We start from the raw sequence: 21,758 nt of genomic DNA on the forward strand, positions 1-21,758 counted from the left end.
CAAGTGCTGCTTTTTTGTTTGTTTGATCATTCTGGCATTACTTTAACTGGGAAATATTCTCCCCATTAAACTGACCAACGCTGCAGAGCAGCCTGGACACAGACACAGAAAGACTCAAACTGGCCTTAACAACTCAGCCCAGTGACAGTTTCAGAGTTAGACTGGGAAGAGAAACGCATAAATGAGCACCTCATTTGCCATGAGGAAATTTAGTCAGGTTAGAGCATCGCCTGCGTTAGAGGCTAGGTTAAAATGCAACCAGGTAGGCAAATACCAAACCTCTTCGGGTTAGCTGGTGCCACACACACTGGCATTCCTTGGACACGACCCTACCAACACAGATGCTGCTGGCAGCGTTGCTCACCCCCTGCCACGCTGGATCATAGTGTGTGCCCTATCCCTCCTCTCAGCATAAGGAGACATAATGCAGTTTCCTCGTCCTCCTCACATGACCTGTGAAGAATCGTTTACAGTTGGTAAGGAGGAGCTCCTTAAACATGTCTGCTGAAAACATCACGCTGTTTATTTCCCTCTTCTTCCTCCTGAATGAATGAACTTTGGTTTAACTTAGGCAGCTGAAAATATACTGCATTTAGCTGTCACTATGGCTCCTCCGTTAGATTTAGTAACCAACATAATCAAGGAGTTTATTATGACCATAATCAACAGCAGTTCCACAGTAATAAAATTAGAACTACAGCCATTTAAAAGGATCTCTTGAGTAACAGTGTTGAGAAGACAGAAAAGAATAAATTCAAACCAGACAGGCCATGATTAATTATGTTCAAAAAAGGAAGCAGAGAAGTTACATGGACTCATTCAGTTCCTTTCCACCTCACAGGTTTTCATATTCAGTAATACCCTTACTTTTCATGCACTCCTTAGGCAGTCAGTGCCCATCTCATGTCTAAACAAGTCTACACACATCAGCTCTGAATGGGGACTCGCACAATGGTACGCTCCTACACAGGAGCTGCAAGGGGCAGAGAAAGCAATGAGGCATTGTCCTTCTGAAGAGATAAAACATCCTTTCAATACTGATTTGCTAAGAAAGGAAAGTTCCCTCTTTAGGTATGAAATTCACTCACCCCCTCTGGTTCTCAGACTTTCAACTATAAAGCTATCCAATTGCCTTCTCTGGACATGTCCTGCCTATACATGCCAACTGCTGTTATTAAGCCAGTTCATTAGTTCAGTCTGGCTACTATGAACTCATTTCCAACAATTAACACCAAGGAACAAAGCAGACAACTCCCTAGTTTTGACAGAGGCATGTTTCCTTTTCCTCTCCTCAGGTACTCCCTGCCTTTCTTTACCCGAGCACCCCTTTTTCTTCTGCACCAAAGATTCAGATTTGCCTCCTTGGAAAAAAAATCACTCCTATTTTTGGTGAGACACCCCGTTCTGAGCATTCACACATGACGACTACAACTAGTTTGGTATCAAGGGTCTGGTTTGGATATTGGAATCCAATTTAATTATTGATCCCGCAATATTTTAACTAGAGACAACAAAAGCTAAGCTATTTTTCTTGGCTTTCTCAACCATTACACATGCCTCTGAGTAAATCAGGTTTTGAGATAACACAAAATAGGAGAAATAAGCTGGGGAGCGTTGTAATTCACCTACTGCTTCTGCTTATCCTGTTGCTTTGCATTTGGTTAGAGGGAAAACTGATGGAGCTGAACGCTTTGCCATCATAGGAAACCCTTACCTTGGTGTGACTCGTGTGAGCTCATCGGAGGGGTGCAGAATGCGGCAGGTGGTGAAGGTGAAGGTGGAGTTGGTTTGTGACATGCACTTCCCAGGATGAGGTACTACATTAAAAAAAAGCAAATTCTTTGCATTTTACACAGAAAAGGGGAAAAACCAAAGTTCCATGTGCTGGTAAGCCAGATGCAAGAAGTGATGAGTTACCTCGGATGGATCAATGCAAGCAAAGGGAAATACACAAGTGCTACAGTATTCCAACAAACACTTGTGCTCCAGAACAAACACATCCAGGACTCCAAGGCCAGTGCTAAAAGGGTCTGCTGAAACTTGTCCATGACCACTAACACTGCAGGTAAGCCTTGCTCAAACCAGATTCAGGCAATGCTTGAAGTGCTAGGCCTCATCTAAACTAGCAACTTGCATCAGTGGGAAGTTATAAGCATCAGTTTCTAGTACCAACTCCGGAGCACTAAGATCTTCTGAATGCTTTTGCATTTCAGCTTTTAGATTGATCCACAACAAGGTATCCCCATTACTTCTCAGTAGTGGATCCAGCTCGCTAATGGGAATATAGATTGCTGGGGGTGGGGGGGGAGGATGGACACATATTACTGTTTCTGTCTCTGCCTTTTCACATCCACAGGAAGGAAAGTGGTCGTTTTTTGGATCCACTACTGCCCATCTGTGACATTTCTCTTGTGCATGTGTTTAGGTTCTTTTAGGCCTATCCTCAGCTGCATGACATAGCAGGGTTTGAACATTTATAAACAGTGTAGGAAATAATTTTCCCAACAAATGCGGCTGTAAAGATGCCACATACATCAGTAATTTGGGGAAGAAGCAATACAGCTCAATTTAAAAAATGAAGGACTTGGGCCAATTTCCTTCTCCTTAGTAGAGATCCTTCTGTGGATATACTAACCTGCTATAGAAGGCAGCTGTGGCTATTGCAAGAATAGCTACAAAATTTAAGAGCCATGCATCTGAAAAGCTGGTTGAAAACCACCCAGAGTTAAATATTCCATCAAAGACATCATGATTGCATAGGTTCTCTTACTTAGTAACCAAACTCTGTAGTGGTCAAAAGACATGCACAATTAAAACCCGTGTGCAGCTCCCTCCCCCTCCGTCCTACCCAACCCTCTGAGCCATTCCCTGATTAAGCCCCATTTTAATATCACAGTACACAACTATTCAACACATTGCAAAGGACAGACAGACCGACCAACTAGACCAGACACCACCCTGAACTTCCAGAGATGCTTAAGCAGAAGCAGAGCAAGTCTTAATTGTGGCTGTGTTCCCTTTTTCATATAGAAAGTATCACAGCTCCAAAACAGCGTGTACAACTAGGTACTCCTGTAAGACAACATCTAAGCAGTGTGTGAAGGGAGAGCATGGGGAGTGTGAACAGTGGAAGCAGAGGTGGCTAAGCATAAAATGTGAGGCTATTTAGCACTGGAGTGTACTGCTGTACATTAAAGAAGGGTATTTCTAAAAGCCTACTGGAGTGTTAGGTTAACACACTCAAATGTTAGCACAGCATGACATAATAACAAGCTCTACTTCACCTCCAGAGATGGTAATTGTGCTGCTTCAGGAATCCAGTTGCTTTAGAGGTTAGTGTGAGCACTATAAAAGCTATTACAAGGGAGCACAGCCTAGCAATCATGATTCTCTCCATATTGTAGAGAGTTAAAATCTAGAGAAAGAGCTCAAATAGCTGGACATGAAAAAATTGGTTAATTGGAGAAAACAAAGGACTTCAACATAAATCAGGTAGAAACAAAGCAATTATCCCTGGATGATGAATAGAGAACAGAATAAAGCAATGCTGGTTTAGGATTGCAAGCTCAACCCAAAGCACACAGCTGGAATACAGTAAGTGCATTTTCCCCACTTGTGATATCCATTGGGAATCCCCCCAGACTGGAAACAGGCACATTGAAAATACACAGCTGCGTTAGCAAAACCAAGACTCATTGCTCTTAATGAGTCAGCGATAGGAGAAGGCTGCTAAAAGTAAAGAAATCACTGATTGTAATAAGAGGAAATAAATCAAAGCTATTTAAAAAAATCATCCATTTCCAATGATGTATTCCACCCTCAAATACCACTAAAAAGTCCTGTACCAGCTTCATCCTCCATCAGTCAACAATGGGGTGTATCACATTGCTGTAGCTTTTTCCATCCTTTGGACACAATACAAAGAGAGTGAATGAGAATCTGTGGCTGTAAATGAACAAACTTTATAAAATAGAAACAAAATGATTCATTCCTAACCTAGTAATTCACATAAGCATGGCCATCTCCTGAGTTGGTATAAGGTTGTGAGGAAGTGATACATGAGGTTAGAGTAAGAGACTATCATCACATGTACATACAGCAAAGTATTATTTTAAACATAAACATCTGCTCCAAGTGACTGTCTGAAACCAAATGTTTGATATGTTTTATTCTTTTTCCAAGCAGTAGTAGATTAACAACAAGGCTTTGTATCTGTATGAAAAAATCTGTACATAATTCAGTGTTTAACAAACTTTACAGAAACATCGTTTAATTTCATCCATCAAGAAATCATAAATTAAACCACTGGTGCCTTTTTCTCCTAAATACAATTCAAGCTAAACCTTCGATTGCTGCTGGACCATGTTTTGTCTCTCAGTAATTAATGATTTTTTACCTTATTTTCTCAAACAATTTATAGGCATTTGGGGGAAAAAATGTAAAGCATTATAGCTGGAAGAGACTCTGCCCTGTAAGCACACACACTGTTGTAAGAACATGGTTTAGAATACTACAAAACCAAACAGGTACCAGCCAAACTGAAGGCAGAGAGCTCCATCTTCTGGGAAAACAGATCTTTCCCCGCTCAAACACAAAGCCACAGAGCTCCATAAAACTCAGATCCAGCTGCAGTACTCACGAGCTTATGGGCCATTCTGCTTGGTGCGAACAGCAGAACAGAGGTGGTTAGGACATGATCACAGGCTCAGGGAACCCTCAAAAGGTCATTTTATCTGGGTTTTCAACCAACTGGTGCAGAGGAAGGTATAAAGTTACAGGAAGCAAAATAGTGGCCACAAAAAGGCATCAAGACAGAGTTTGAGGAGGATTTGGAAGAGGTAGCTATGCCAAAACACTATTAACTTTCACACCATTGGGTCCAAACTCAAATTTGCTGTGATGCCAGATGGATAGTGAGGAAGCAGAGAGCACAAAGCGGTCAGTACATCTTTATGTTTTATATAAACACCTATTGTGGCAAATACAAATTCATTCAAAAATGAGCTTTAGAACAAAAAATCAGAAATATTCAGAGTCGGACTCGATCCAGACTGACACAAAGGTAACGTTTCAGTCCAGCTCTGAAACAAGCCACTCGGCGCATCATTTCTTTGGCATGTTTTAAGAAAAGGAGAAAACCTGGCTCCCAGTGGCATTTGGGCATCTCTTCAGCACTGGCTGGCAAGGCAGGGAGAGAATGACAATAAGGCTGGGAGAGTCCTTAGAGCAATAGATGGTATATAAAGCATTAGAAGTTTATTTTATTGCTGAACAGAAACAAGACCACCTCTGCCTGCTTTGGCAGAGGATAACCATTAAGAGGCACTTTCTTTCTCCACTGTGATCATCTGGAATGCAAGCTATGGAATCGCCTTTTGCCAGTCTATGTCACTAACTCCATTCTTGGGCAAGGTGAAGTTCCTGAAAACTAGGTTACGGAACCCCATTAGGTTCCACAGGACAAGACAGCTGGTTCAGGTACTCTACATTTAGCAGAGTTCATCCCCTCTGGGTGACCAGAGGTGAGAGTTCTGATACCCAGTGCTACAGAGAGCATACATGGAATGCTGAAGCAGGATTTTCTTAGCTTTACTCTGGCGATTGTCTCCCTCTCATATGTCTAAAACCATGGAGCACAGATGTAAAAAGACTTCAAAGTATTCAATGTGGCTTCAACATGAGCTGATGCAGCCCAGGGTCCCCCGATTAAAATTGCAGCATTCTAAAAGCCCATACAGAAACTGCTGACAGACTTTTCTTAAAGAATTAATGTGAAATAGTCATGCTATTTGAAAATAAAATATATTTAAATATGCATCAAAACCTTGGCTCTAAGAGTTACAAGAGTCATCGCTTTTCTGTACAATGGTAACCTCTTAAAAGCACGCATAGCAATCCTGCTAAAAGCAACTCGAACAGAAGACATTCATTACGTGGTTTTCTGAGCTTAGGCACCTATTTGCAAAGATCTCCATGTCATGGTTAAGGTCTAAACACGAAGTACAAGAGGGCTGACCTGGTAATGCTGTGCACATGTCTGTTCAAAGCAATCCATGAGTGGCACCAATAACCACAATTACTGACAGACCAGTTTCATGCACCCAAGGCCAGCATGCAATTAAGCACATGCTGAATCAAGTGTAGCCCTTCCAGCTTCAGAGTGAGCACATTCACAATGTTATTAAGTGCTCTGAACAGATCGGTTTTGGCTAGGTGCTTTCTTTTTGGTTAAGGGAAACCTAAAAGACAATGAATTAAAAAAAGAACAAGAAAAAACCCCCCAACCAAACACCCCCCAAACAACCCCTCCCCCAAACAGACTGTATTTTATAATATACTACAGTTTCTTTCAAATAATAATAATAAAAAATACTGAGGTTACAAAAACCTTGTTCTGCCAAAATGACTTGTCCTACATGGTATTAACATGACTGGCGTCCTACAACTTCTTTACCATTTCAGTTGTGTTGACAGTCTACACAAGTGATACACAAATTTCAAGCTAATTCCTGGGTATTAGGCTAAAACTGTGATTCCAGAATTTACATTCTTCCATAAAGTTACTCCAGCTCACACACAGTATGTAGCAGTGAGAGACTAAGTGCAGGTCATAAAGTACACGTGTTAAACTTCTGAAATGCTCAGTGCCATAATTGGGATATAATCTGCATCTATGGTGAGGAAGTTATTTTATATACCAGTGGATACTATAGGTTTCAACATAGAGACAAGAAAATTCAAGGATCATTTAGAATGGCTTCTGACTCCACCTATCACTCAACAAGAAGCAACTGATAATGTGTTCTGAATGCATTTATTTTGGCAACAAGACACTTTGGGCACTACCGGCAATCTTTGCGCTCCTGGATGTTCAGATGTTGACTTCCCTTGGCCTCATGTACTCTGCATGCCCACAAAATGACATTAAGAACATTAATGACATTAGTACTCTGCCAGAGAACATCTCATCTCAAGAGCAGAAATGGTAAGATACAAACCTCAAAGAATACATATGGAATGAAGCAGACACCTGCCCAAAAGACTAAGTTAACTTATGCCTCCTGGAAATGGTCCTCATAGGCACTGTATTTCCAAAGACATTTTGTTTTCAGGTTAGGAGACCTGCAGCTCCAGACTGGCATATTCTATGGTCTTCCAATAGCAACTGTAGGGAACTACTTGCTGGCTTTTACAAACTTCTTGAACTAGATTTTTCCACAATGGAGCCCTCCTGGATCACAAGCATAAGCACTAAAGATTGCTTCCAAGATATTTCTCTCCTTCCCTTTATTTACTTCCACATTCACAGAGCTTATTCTGTATGTTGCCAACTGGCTTTCCCTCTGGAATCAGGGAAGCAATCAGGTCATAACCTTGTGCTTGTGACAGTGCTCTAAGGAACCACAAGGCCACACACACCCCTACCTGCATGGCATTTCTTACAGAGAAATCAAGGAGAGGCAGACAGAATGCTTTTTCAACAGGAGCAATGGCTGCACAACAGTTAAACACAAAAGAAATTCATAAGCTAAACACACATCTCTGCTCCCGAAGGGTGTTCTTTAGTGGACCCTAAAAAGCTCTACCACATTAGTGCCTAGTTTGAAAACATCCTCAATTATCTTTTCTTTATATACCGCCTGACAAATGGCTTCAACAAGCAGATACAGCTGTGCCGTGGCTTCACTGGAGCAATGCAACCACCAGGGATGTGGTGGCTCATGGATAGTCTTAAATCCTAAGCAGCTGGGCAATTTGAAGGAAGGATGAAGAATGAGAAGTTTTCAGTGCATTTTGTTCATTCTACACAAAGTTGCTAATTTCAACCAGTTTATCTATTTCTGTAATATATTAAAATTCCTCAGCAAACAATAAGAAATTTCATAAGTTTACCTACAATGCCAATTTATTATGTAGGGAATATGTTGAAAACCTTGTCTGAGATAGCTAGAGTTATCCCAGGCAAAATCACCAGTAACCAGAGAACATCCTGTTAATAAATGACCTGTATTCAAACTGTAATGGGAGAAAGAAAATGGGGGGAAATACTAGTCTTTCTTGCCAGTCTAATACTAGTCCTTCTAATCACAGCACAGGACTACATTTCTTCTTCTACGCCAAAGAAAGAACTCTTCCAAATCATTACCCACAGATGTTTTGCTAATACATTCTTAAAAGACTCCAAAGAACCGAGCTGTATCTATAGCCTTGTCTATGTATAGTCCATGCCTATAAGTTTCCAAATTTTCTATATGTTCCTGTATTGAGTATTTGTACAATTAGAGAATTCTTCACCTGAATTGTAATCCAAACAGCTGCTTTTGCACAATTATTGTAACCTGAGTGCATGAAGAACTGCTTGTTCCCCTCCTCTCTGCAGCAACGCAGTTTAAAATGAACCACATCTTTTGTTGAACCTTTTATTCTGTAGTCTTTGATTATTTGTCCATGTTTCCTAAATCTTCAGCTTTCCTAGCTGTTGTTATTCAGACTCTTCAAGATCATAAAAACATGGATAATACCCAAAACTGTACACAGCTCCTGCAGAGGCATGATTTATTTCCATACTAATATATAAAAAATAATATAATCGTTATTCCTGGGCAACAGATCTCATAGAATAAATAAACCTTTTCCAATGTAAGGGTAAGTTGGAGTGTTTGAATGTTCAAGCATTGGAACAGGCTGCCCAGGGAAGCAGCTGAGTCATCATCCCTGGAGGTGTGATGCTTACAGACATGGTTTAGTGGTGGACTTGCAGTGTTAAATAAATATTGGACTCAGTGCTCTTAAGATTCTTTTAAGCTTAATGTTAACACAACTGACAGAAACAAGTAGTTTATACTCAGTAGTTGAAAGCACTGATCTGCCATTTCAGAGAGAGTTGAAGACATTTTACATTTCATGAAAGCGAGTTATTATTGTCTAGCCCTGAGACAATCTAATCTTCTAAAGACCAGCTAAATGCTAAGTTATCATTTATTCCAGAAAGGAGGGGGAAGGAAGTGTCTTCACTGAAAGCAGTTACACAGAAACAAGAAGTCTGAAGAAAAAGGAGTTCTGGTAGGTTTTTTATTCTGGACTAAATATAATCCTTTATAAGTAGCAAATCTTAATGAGGACTAACACCCCTATAGAGGTCATTAGAACAGAACAAAAAACCCCAAAACAGTGACAAAAAAAAGAAACCACAAACTCTAGCTACACCTATAGTCTGAGAACCTATAACCTTGTGCAATTGTAGACTGCAAATGTCAGTTCAGAGAATCAAATAACTCGTGTGTCACTTAAAAATGTTTAAGTTTTCATATGGTATAAATACAAAGAATTTAATAGTGTGGTGGAGAGGGAATGAAGGAAATGACATTTGTCAAATGTCTGCATAAAAATATCCTTCTAATTATTTATCTCAAAGCGAATTTGAGAACAGGTCACTGTTATCAGAGGTAATTGAATTGAACTTGCACTTGGGTTTAAACTTAAAGAGGGGACATTGAAATGAGCTCTTAGGCAGAAGTTCTTCCCTGTGAGGGTGCTGAGGCGCTGGCACAGGGTGCCCAGAGAAGCTGTGGCTGCCCCATCCCTGGCAGTGCTCAAGGCCAGGTTGGATGGGGCTTGCAGCAATCTGCTCTAGTGTGAGGTGTCCCTGCCCGTGGCAGGAGGTTTGAACTGGATGAGCTTTAAGGTCCTTGCCAATCCAAACCATTCCGCAATTCTTTCTTTGCTTGATTTTCAAGGCACTTCCATTTGTTTCAGCACAGGCAACATAGATGAACCTTTTGTCATCATTTAGTCTTTGGTTTTTCCCAAAGTACAAAAATCTAAAGCATAGCATCATGTCTTATGAACACTCAGAAGAATCTCTGCACTATTAGCCTACAAAATATATATCATCTATGCATTATATACACTGAAAAGAGTGCACTAAATACACATAAAAGTTACATAAGTGCCAAACAAAGCATTGTGAACAAACCACTTCCTTTTAGCAGCCTTCTCTTATCAAAATAGATTAAAACATCAACCACAGATGCTGTTAACTGAAAAAAAAAAAAAAAAACCCAACAAAACAAACCAAACCAAAACCTAAAAAGTCAAATTAAAAGATTATTAAAGAAAGGATTTTTGAGCCAATGTTAGAATGGTTATGTTCTGCACACATTAACGTGCAGATGCTACACACAAAGCAACACTATGGATGCTGTTCTGGACAGATGTGAGAATGGCCCAGAAATCCATATCCTGTAAAGATGTCAGTTTTACTGGACTTAATGAGTTTCCCTCACCAGACCCCTCATCATCGTCAGCCGTGGACTCCTGCATCTCCTCTGTGAAAGCCTGAGATTGGCGGGGGTTATTCTTGTTGTCTGAAACAGTCACTTGTGCTTGTGACCTCTCACCTGAGGTCTCTGTGTGCTGAACTGGCGTCGAGGTAGTTAGGCCCTTGTAAGAAATGTCACCTGTCTCATCTTCCTCATAGTCATTAAGGCAGTACACTTCATCCAGGTCCAGGTCCAAGGTCCTGAAGCCCTTAGTGACAACCCCAGGCCTCGGGTCCAGGATGCCGCCCAGATGAGGCTGAGCCAGCTGCTGCCAGTGGTGCAAAGTGGCAGAACCTTGAAATGGAACAAGACAGACAACCAAAATAAATTAGCCATCAATCCAGGACCTGCAAGGCAGAAGAGCCCAGTTTGTTCATCCAGAAGACCAAAGGATTGGGAGCTCCAAACCTTTAATGTTTCTGGCTTTAATACTTCTAGGAAGACATGCTGAAAGGCAAAACTGTTTCACTTGCTCTTCAGCACTTCCACATTAACAGCAAATAAACTGATTGCATCAGCACTTAGATAGGCAAAGACTAGTGGTAAAATGTGGCATACTTATGTACATCTTCTCCCCATCAATATTCTCATCTCCGTAAATTCATGGGAGTAAGCACGAGCAGAAAGACTTTAACAGTTGATCTGAACACCATCACAGAAAGGAACATATACCACATATTCCCACACTAAGCTCACACTAAGAAAGATGCTGAAAACACACCCAAATTTACTGCTGGTGTCTTAGAGGACAGCAGTTACATAGATCGCACAGCAATTTCAGCTTCCTATGTTAGAAAGACACAGAAACTTCAGGCACATGTAAGCAGATACATCTGACCTACACATCAAGCCTATCTCTAGCCAAGCCCCTGTGGTACAAGAACTCAACTACCATATAACTAAATACTACCATACCTGTAGCTTCATCCTTGGCAGAAAAATGTTTGGAGGAAAGAGGTGAATTTCACAGGGAAAAGCATTCAATATTCAGCATCCAATAGGAGACAATGAGTCAGAAACAGCAATATATCAGATTATATTTCCCTTATTAAAGATGGGCCCACTGAAATTAGGGGAGGGTTTATCTGATTCCTCAAGAATGACAGAACACTGCTCACAAGGGCCTACATTATCCTATGTGCCCAATCACTACTGTGTGACTTAAAACTACACATCTCTGGTCCTGTGACACAAAGAAAACACCTTTATTTCACTTCTACCAGTTCAAATCTGAGCAGTTCTTGTTATGTTGTTCTTGTCCCCTCTCCCCAAAGCAGAACACTGACTCACTCACCAAGGTGGCACACAAAGGTCTCACCAATATACAAAGACCAAGAAAGTCGAACTTGTTGCATGGTGTATGTAAAAATCTAAACCACTGTAATAACCAGGGAACCCCATGGAACGAGAAACATTGTCATTTCATAATAAATATATAGCAGATCAGGGAAAAAAAAGTCTTTTGAATGATTTGGATCAGTGAGTAGCATTTTAATTAATAGCACTTTTTAAAATCTGCAATTTTTAGCTCAGAATAAATGATCTGCTCTATCAGCTTGAACACTGACCCTATCTTACCCCTCTCCCTTTACATAAAGTAAGTTTTGAGAGACTAAAGAAGACTGGCACAATTGAGGCTCAGGAAGTCGAAACCATTACAACCCCAAAATAAATAACTGTAGGGAAGAGACATCCCCATAACTTGTATTTATTTCTGAACTGTCACAAAGGTCGAGGTTTTTGATTCTGTATTTGTAAAACATTCCAAAACGTGGAGGAGTGCCAGATATTGTCAAGCCTTAAGCAAGAAGTTGTGTTTTGCTGTATGACAATACTCTCAACAATTAAAGAACAACAGAGATCAAAATCTCTTTCTGTGATGCGTGCATGTATAAATCCTGTTGCTGATTAAGTTCTACGTGCAAGCTTCTGCAGATGTAATCTTTTTCACCTTAAAGCTCACCAAAACTTATACTCAGAAAAATCTCTGCAGAGTACAAGCATTTAATTGATAATATATTAAATCCTTCCCATGGAAAGATATTCACCAGAATACCTGCATTTACAATTCTACAGACATTACATGTTATTAGTTTCTTCTGGAAACTGCAAATCAAAATGGCCTGAGTGTCATCACAAAAAGGAGGGTACCCGAGTTTAATCTTGATCGCATAAAAATGAGTGGAAGGAAGATTTAAGTTTGCCATAAAGAAAATTAACATTGCGGAAAGCAATGCAACACCTGTCAGCTCCCTCAAAAAACCCAGACCCAAACAAAAATTCAAAGCAAGCAAAAGTCAAATGAAGAGGGGAATGCAACACCTTGGCCTATATTCTCTCCCAGGCTCCTACTAGACAGTTTTATACATTATGTTCTCCTGAGTGTGCAACAGTGGGCTTGCCAAGCCGAAGCAGGAAGAAATACAAAAGCAAAATAAGCATCTGAACAAAGTAAATGAAATTTGGGGTTCTACTCCTGACACCTGCATAATCACATGTACACTACAGGGGTCAGAGGAAGCCTAGAAATTTGTGATGTGTTGCTGCCACAACTGCAATGAAGTTGGTAAAGACAATCAGTTCAAGGTTCTAGCTCTACAGGACACAGGGAATGCTATTTTGTGCTTATGGCTGCAGCTGCACAGTTTAAAACCAAGCCAAATAAAAGAATCCAATAGACTGTAACTAAAATCACATCCAGCAGTCACTATTTGACTAAAAGAAAGTACGCTATCTGAGGTATTTTTAAAGGTGCAAAAGAAGATTCGTTTCTTATTGCTGCTGTCACCCTATTTATTTTACTGTGGGATTTCAAAGATTGCTTTAAAGGAGTAGAAGCCATTAACTGGAAATTTATTATAGAAGTGATTTTTATTTCTTCCACTTTACGGCATAAGCACCCTTAGGAAAACGGTAATAAAAAAGGCACAGGTACTGATTACAGTCTGCAGCGACAGCAGAGGATTTTGCCCCAGGAGGCTGAAAGTATTCATGAAGTTGAAAAAAACCTCATGAAAAATACTCAGGAATAAAACTAAGCTGAAATGAGGAACAGAATCGTAAACATGTATTTGATAAAGGGTAACAAACACTAAACTTACGAAACAGGCAGACACAAATACACTACAAATGAGATCTAAGGCTAACAAGAAGTACTTTAAAGGGTGTGATAATTTGAAGGACAAAAATGACCCAATGAGAATGAACAAAACCAGGAAAAAAAAATAGCCCCAGACAGAGAGAAGGATGATAATGACTTTAAGAGTTTATTGGAAGAAAAAAGCAGATATAATGGGATGGTGACAAATCTATTACAGTGGTAGCAACCAGTAACTGAAACAAAGCTGGGTTATTCCTCCTCTCAAGTGGTACAAGAACTTTTACGACCATTTAAAAAGCAGTCATGAAAACAAACTACTAAAATCTGCTAAACAGTATGGACTTGTGCACTGTTCCTAAGGTTTCATTTGAATATGGAGATACAGCACATCACTTGAGGACACAAGAAGGGTTATTTTTGCTTCTGAGTATGTGCCATGCTAAATGCTCCTTATAAATGAAATAAGTTTGTTCTCAAAAGATGAACAAAAGGAACTTTTGCAGTTAAAACAAGCAGACAGTCTCATGTAACACGAGAGTTCTGTTAAAGGAAAAGAGAGGGAGAAACCAAAGCTAAATCATGTAAATACCAAATCTGTAAAGTACTATAGGAAAAACAGCTGCATTTAGTTTAAAACCTGAAGGACTTCACTCAGCTAACATCCAGCAACAACCTGAAACGACTGAAGAAAGCCAGGCAGACTATATTAAATGTGCTGGGTCAATTTTGTAAGATGGACTACAGAAATGCACTTTGAAATAAAGCTCTCGCCCTACCATCTACCTAAATCTTGCCTTTTTCTGAGACAATATATGGGGGAAATTTGACTTTAAAAACCCCAAACTTATTTCATACATGAAACCCAAAGCCATAGAGACTCAGGTATGGCCACTCGAATTGCCAATTAAAGTCCAGAGGTAAATTAGTTTTATTGTACAAATTGGACTATTTGAAGTAGGTAAAGGTATTTCCAGACACTTATTTGCAGAACTGAGATTTGATGAGCAAATATTTCTACTGCTGATTTCAGATACTCAACAACTTCCTTTCCTAAGTATGAAACAGCAACATTAAGATTTAGGTCAGGTGTAAAAGCTGCATTGCGTGTGTGGCCTGCAACATTTATTCTACTGTCTTGGCTGGAATTGTTTCCTAATTTTAAGGCTTGTGGAAAAACACAGTAGTTAAAAGATTTCAAACCAACAGCGTGGAGTACTGTCTCTAAAGTAAAAAGAATACGTATTGCAAAGATGTCCTGCTTTCTGGTGATGGATAAGAGACCACAAAGAGTCACTAAGAACAACAGATAAAGGCCGAGGCCCTTTGTTATCACCTTCTAGTGGTTTCACAATCTGAAGCTTTTCTGGCAGGTAGGAGCGAGTGCTGATAGACATTCCTGAATATCCAGTGAATTCGGAAAACCTCGAGTGAGTTCCCAGCGACATGATGCTCTCTGTGGGGGTAATGGAACCACTATGGAGTTCACCCTTTTCTGCCAGTTCCCGCAGCTTCCTTTCCTGCTCTTCTTCAAAGAACTTCCTCTCCGAGAGGTAATTCTCCCTCCTGAGGGACAGCCTACGAAGGGCAGTCTCTAGGTCGCTGGAGCCTGGAGTCCCCGGAGTTCCAGGTTTCTTCATCCTGTCTTCATTTCTAAAAGGTAACAGGGGACACAAACACACACACACACACCCCAAAAAAAGAGGAGGGGAGGGAGATAAAGAAATACTTAGAGACACTTAGAACTTCCGTATGACAATTCTGAGACATTCATCAGTACCTTTAAATTACTATGCCTGGGAACTTGCTACTTGTCCGGAGAGCTGAAAGGCAAACACCAATAAATTCTCTCTTTCATATTAAACCCAGTTTGAATCCTAGCTCCTGCCTGGAAACTCCTGGCTGGAAAAGCTGCAGTTTCACCTCTGTTGAGGAAGCTCTGAAGTAGAGATGTCTGCTTGTTGTGTGTATTATGGTTACACAAACTCAAGTAAGCAGGCCATATCTTACAGGGCAAACACTGCAAGAATACCAGTACAAATCACATGAGTATATTATGCTGACATATATAAATGAACATATATGTTCATTATGTTCACATATATGAACAATATTCATTGTTTTGAGCTATTAGGTAGTTTTTACTGGAAAATACATGCAGCATTGTTTGGAGCTGTATGGAAAGAAGAAACAAGTAGCTAAAGTGCAAAGTTCTGATTGATTTCATTCACAAGTTGTCATATTTGGTAACCTACACATGCACACTATTTAATTAAATTTTAGGACCAAAGAGTTAGCAGCAGCTGCAACTTAGATCAGAACCCGCTGGTATTAATGTAAAATGGTGCAAATCTAATTTGGTTTAAGTGTTGACCCACAGTTCCGAACACAAAGGGTAGTTTTACATCATCTGGGGATGCTGCAGCTCAGAACAGGCATGAGCTGCAGACACTGATAGTACTGATACACAGTACTTTCAAAAAGCTTTCCTTTCTAAATAAACTCGAGTGCTCAAGAACTATAAGCACAAACTAAATAACTTCTGAAGATGTATGTCATGGTGTCAGCCGCACAATGTAAGACAAAAAGAGGAAAATAGAAACACTTTGCCTTTATGTTAGAAACAAAGCAAAAACAAAGTCCACTGCTACAGTACTGACCCGTTGTCAGAGGATTCTGTCTCTAAGATGATGCTATTGGTCTTGTTGTCTATTGTAATGTTAGAGATGTCTCCCCCATAGAAACTGGAACGTGGAGTGCTGACACAGCTAGACATGACTGAGTTCATAGCAGAGGATTGGTTAGAGCCTGGGATATTCATTGGTGATGGAGTCATGGATCTCTGCTTGACAACTTGGTTGACATTTCTCACCGTCTCGAAGACGCGCTTCTGATGACTGTAAGACACAGACACAGTTAATGTTCACACAGTGCCTTCTTACCTTAAGAAGGAACAGAGGAACAGGTAACAGCTTGTTAATGACCCTTCCGATTCACACCTCCAACCCTGTCTCTATAGCTTCTGTAAAGTAGCATGCACAAGGCCTCATACTCGCTACCGTCTGGTCATCACATTCAATCCATCAACAAAATACTTCCATTATTCTAGATTATTTTAGACAAAATATTTGAGAATTATGTGCATAATTCTCAATTATGCTCAAATATTAACAAAAATTAGTGAAAGAGCATTTCCGTACACCAGCTACAAACACCTTCAAGCCATTGCATGAAAGTAAGTTTTTAAACAACAAAATTGTTCTCCATTCAATTCTTAACTATGAACTGGCTAATCTATTTTAAAAGAGAACCTGAATTTACTCTACTGAGTACCTCTATGCTAGCAAGTCTTGCAGCCTTCCTTTTTGAAACCAGTTTCCAACCCCCTTATAATAGACCAGGAATCTTATAATAGACTGGAGGCTGCCAAGGCTGGAAAACTAATTTCTGACCTACTTCTGCTGTTCATTCTTTATAACCGTTGTCCTGATATCATGACAAAGTGCTCATCTGCTTCAAGATTAGGATCATATGACACTTCAGCAGAAATTGCTTGACAAAACAATCTTGCCCTACATCATGCTACAGAAGTGCCACTGCTGCTTTGTTTTACAATTCAATCACTGCTGAACACAAGAACAGCACACCCCTTCCAGCTTAAAGGTAATATGGCCAGGGTACCAACCAAGTACCAACCACTCTGAATCCCTTTGTGCACTGGTGTTCTATGTAGAAAAACTGGATTAGATCAATAATTACCTGGTAACGTCTATTATAAAACCTGAAGAGAGAACCTGAGGAATTGAACTCATCCCCTAATCATTAACTGAAGAAACTACACAAGAAAACAAACCTTTTCTCATTCTCAGCACTCAAAAATGAGGAGAAATGCATGATAAGACAAAGCAAACCCCTCTCTATATATAATATATAGGCATTTTCTTTTGGTAGCTTTAGCAGAAAATATAACCACCCCAATAACCAGACAATTTATTTTGCTTTCTATCAATCAATCAAGCTCTGCCAGAAGTATTTCATTCTAAATCCCTAGCTCAACTATTTCCTGTCTTTTCCTCTCTCATCAAATAATAATTATCTTCAGATATAATCAGTCAATAAGGAACCAATTCTTTCCAGTCGTACGCAAAGTCAGGAGAGTCGGGTTCATCTAAATGCAGTTCTTTCCTCATTGACCCTTCTATCTCCGCTGCCAAAGAATCCTGTTAAAATCAAGCACAAAAGAGAAACAAATATCATAGTATTCATAGGTTGTCATTGCAGAAAATAATAAATTACTTATAAAAATAATTAGCAGCTAATAAGGTAGCATTGCTGAAAAGAAGAAACATTTAAAAATGAAAAGTGACTGGAAACTATTGGGTGCATCTAAATCAGTGACAAATTGCAGCTTAGCTTCATACTCCTACAGCAGTTACTGTCCAAAACCATATAACGTTGTCAGAAACCCTAAAATCACATCACAGCAACAACAGAATTCAGGTGCCCCAACTTCCCAGACTGAATTCCCTACTCAGTAACATCCATCTTGCATGTATAGTTTTGCTTAATTACTTTTCATTTAATTTAAACAGAAAATAGTTTTCCCTTTCACAATGTTGTCCATCCAACTCACAAAAAAGACAATGTTCTTAGCATAAAGCACTCTATACTTCCCCCCAAAAGGGTTAGAGATGACAGGCTATTTTCCACTACTGGTCAGTATGTTTTACTGCCTAAATGTAGTCAAGTGCAAGATTTAAGTGTCAAACATTCACAAATTTAAACAGTCTTTGATCCCATGATTCAGTATTTGAAAAGTATTTTTATACAAAACACACAAACCTATCTCAGAACAAGCAAACCTTTTACCGCTTTCAACTGTATTTGTGCAAGTGCTACTTGCATTATTAAATGTCTGTACTTCCACCTGGCCTGTGCTCAGTCTCAGAAGGGAACACAAAAAGGCAAGCTAACCCTTCACTGACAATTCGGTTCTTGTGAGCACAAATCTAATCTGTGCTGTTCCTCAGCAGTAAGATGAGACATGGCTAAAGACCATGAGTGCCAGCTTCTACTGCTTGATTACATTAATGTAACTCAAAAGAAGCTTCACTGATGTCAGTACTCTCAGAAGTAAAGAAATTATTGTAGAGATACACAGGCAAGCAGAGCCAGGCACTGAGCTTACCTACACATTCTTATTCACTCTTTTTTGTTCCTTTGGTTGAGGGCACTGCATATTCCCCATGCCTTTAATGTCATGGGGATGTCATAATCAAATGAAATCAGGTGAACCAAGTTGGTAACACCAGTCACACTGCTGTACCTGATGTTGCTATAATACATATCAGCAACTAATAGTCTTTTAATGAACCACTGAATTTAGAGTGACCCTAAACCAAGAATATATGTGCAACCTATTCAAGTATTGAAGAACTAGAATGTATATTGTAAGTGACTAGAAGAATGCCAGGTTTTTTTTCTTAGGTCTGCTTACCATAGGGAAGAGACCGAGAGAGTGGTACCGACGTGATACAGCGTTTGGCATAGTCTTGTTCCTAAGGTTTTTCAGCTCTTCTTGAGCCTCGTGAAGCATTTCCATGCACTCTGCATACTTGTCTTCCAGCTCTCGCAACTGTAATGCATAGAAATCAGTCCAAGACCTTATGAGCTGCACTGTCATCAGAAAAAGCCTGCAAATTCTTTTGACACTGGTAAAAGATAATAATGGTGGAGGAAACAATATGCCACTTTAAAAGAAGAGAACTCCAACAAGTGAATACCACTGAAAATCATTAATAACATGGAACAGTAATGGGAAGGGTGGGGTAGGGAGGGATGCACACACACAGTGACACATGACCATGCTGCAGGAAGGAACTGTTTGCTCCATTTCCTACCCTAAGTATCTACATGAAGCCACTGCCAAGAAGGCACAGAGCTGAAAGTATCCTTAGTCTGATCAGGTATAGTGCCTAATTGCTGCCATGACCACCACAGTGGCAAACAGCACAGGAAAGGACAAGACATTACATATTGTTCCAAAGGACTTGGGAATTTTAAAACCAAGACAAACTTACATATATACATAGATATGTATGCATATAAAATTCCAACCTAAGACTATGCCTTAATTTTAGCTTAACTTTCTCAGGAAACACATCTTGAGTAATCACTCTGTCTTCAGATGTCTGTGTCCCCTAATAGGTTTTGAGTTCATCAGCCATTTCAACCAAGTCTGGCAAAGGGGCAGAAGTCTGAAATACCACATTTCCACGAGTTTCTTAAAAATAAGCTACTTGGCTTAGAAACAGAGATCCTGTTAATGTCCCTCCTAAGAAGGGGATGGAGAAGCATGAGCTCAGCCTTTGTAGAGCACCACAGATACAAAAGGCCCATCAGCAGGAAAAGCTTCTACAGGCATTTCCACCTTCAACACCAAGTAGTCCAAGTAGAAGACACTTCCTAAAGGGATCAAGCTTTATTCATTCTATTTTTGTCCATTTTGTTCATGTGAATGTAGCACCCAGAAAACAGCCAGCAATTCTGGACCACCTTTGGCTTATTAACTGAACAAATAAAGTATGAATGAGCTCTTTCATGTTATTGCACTTCAACATAGGCTTAAATTCCAGGCGTAGAGAAGTCAGCCTCTAAAAGGGCTCCTATATAGCCCATAAGCCCCAGTTTATCAAACATCAACTGAAGGAGAGAATAGGAAGGAAAAAGTTTTGAACTCTACCAGGAACATAAATGTTCCTTCATTCATATACATAGGCAAAATAATTTCATACTTCTGATCCAGCTTAGACTAAAACTCTTGTGGTAAAGTGAACAGCCATTGCCCTACTATTAAATCATTGTAATACTAAGTAATGTACTCACCTCTGCTGTGAGCTGTCTCTGGGCATCTTTAGCTGCTCCCAAATGCTGGACAAGTTCCTCATTTTCAACTGCACACTATGCCAAAAGATGTTAGAAACACTGTGATGTTTTGTCCTGTGATCATGTTTGTATTCTATACTACAGGTTAAGTAGGAAAAGTAAAGTAGCTTAGGTAGGAAAAATCTAACTTTTCTCAAGACCACCCCTGAAGCAATATTAGTCCACTCGTTAGTTTAAAAACATTTAAAATGTTAACAGGAGAACATGCAGCATCAGTCTGTGCCCTGCTAAATGAATCTCCAATGAACCCAAAACAAACAAGGATGTGCCCACTGAAATACTTGCACTAACATTCTTATCTTACCAAAGTCATTAAGTTCAGTGCAGAATTTCACATCTAACATTTAAAATACATTTAACAATTCATTTGATATATCGCATATGAATCTTTTAATGAACTGATGCTTTTCTAGTCAAGTATGCTAGATATTAAACACCAGACAAGGTCACCCAGTTAAGGAGGGTGGAAAATTTCCTTTAGGCTCTAGTATATAGAGGATAGCAAACTGTCTTTCAGCTACAATAGCAGCAAATCACAACAGTAGTCTTCAAACTGGATTCCTTACAGCTTTTGCCTTTTTCTGCAGATCGACTATCTGAGAGAGAAGGTGGGTGATTTCTTCCTGCTGCCGGGCAGCATCTTCAGTTTTCTTTGCTAACTCTTCAGAGATATTGGCAATCTGGATGTTTGCATCTCCTTTAAGACAAGTGATTACAGTTAACATCACAAAAGCAGAAAAGTAAGCAGAAAAGATGTTCTTTGGAATGTCCCATCATTCAGCAGAATCCTGCCCCAATACACAGCAAGGTATACTTGAAAGACAACAAGAAGGACATGAAAACATAAAGACACAAAGTGCTCATGCTGCAAAGGAGATCATAATGCCGCAAAGGAGATCATAATGCTGCAAAGGAGATCATACTTTCCCTTAACACTATCAGTGCAAAACTATTTTGCAACTGCAAAAGATAAAGCTTACAATCAGGATTTTCTGCTGTGAAATTTCAGCCAAAAACTTCCTCCTTGCCTTTTATATAAGGAAAATAAGTACCACAGCAAAACCATGACTGACCTGACTCGTTGGTTTGCTTTTTTGTTGTTGTCCCCCCCTCCTCCCTTTTTCCCCCTGAACTATCTCAAATGAGAAGTGAAAAGAAACAAGGACATACTTAGCTCTTTCACACAGTCATTGACAAGCTGTTGTTCCTTCTCTTCATAAGTGATTGTTTCAGTCTTCAGCTGACAAGCCTATTCAAGAAAGCCACATCAAATATGTGACATTAGCATGTTTGTTCTTTGCCAGTCTGCTGCTGCATTTCCATCTACTTCAGAAATACAAACTTGTCTGATCGCTCCTCCAGGAAGACAGCAAGAAACTGCAGGTTTTGCCTGA

General features: G+C 39.8%; 1 protein-coding gene across 5 annotated transcripts in view; it reads right to left on the minus strand.

Annotated features, from left to right (window-relative positions):
- Positions 1-21,758, minus strand: part of TRAK1 (trafficking kinesin protein 1) — a 138,983-nt gene that overhangs the window by 5,479 nt on the left and 111,746 nt on the right. For 4 of the 5 annotated variants that reach the window (XM_065665491.1, XM_065665490.1, XM_065665487.1 and 1 more), the window contains 9 exons: positions 21,535-21,613; positions 20,931-21,061; positions 20,305-20,379; positions 18,917-19,054; positions 17,563-17,639; positions 16,080-16,316; positions 14,756-15,072; positions 10,287-10,616; positions 1,715-1,817 (listed from right to left, as the gene is read on the minus strand). In XM_065665491.1, coding sequence (XP_065521563.1) covers positions 1,715-1,817; positions 10,287-10,616; positions 14,756-15,072; positions 16,080-16,316; positions 17,563-17,639; positions 18,917-19,054; positions 20,305-20,379; positions 20,931-21,061; positions 21,535-21,613 — 1,487 coding nt within the window. The remainder of the gene's footprint in view (positions 1-1,714; positions 1,818-10,286; positions 10,617-14,755; positions 15,073-16,079; positions 16,317-17,562; positions 17,640-18,916; positions 19,055-20,304; positions 20,380-20,930; positions 21,062-21,534; positions 21,614-21,758) is intronic. The other variant, XM_065665488.1, reaches the window with a different exon arrangement.

This window comes from Lathamus discolor, chromosome 2, assembly GCF_037157495.1.
Source record: "Lathamus discolor isolate bLatDis1 chromosome 2, bLatDis1.hap1, whole genome shotgun sequence".
NCBI classification, from domain to species: domain Eukaryota; kingdom Metazoa; phylum Chordata; class Aves; order Psittaciformes; family Psittacidae; genus Lathamus; species Lathamus discolor.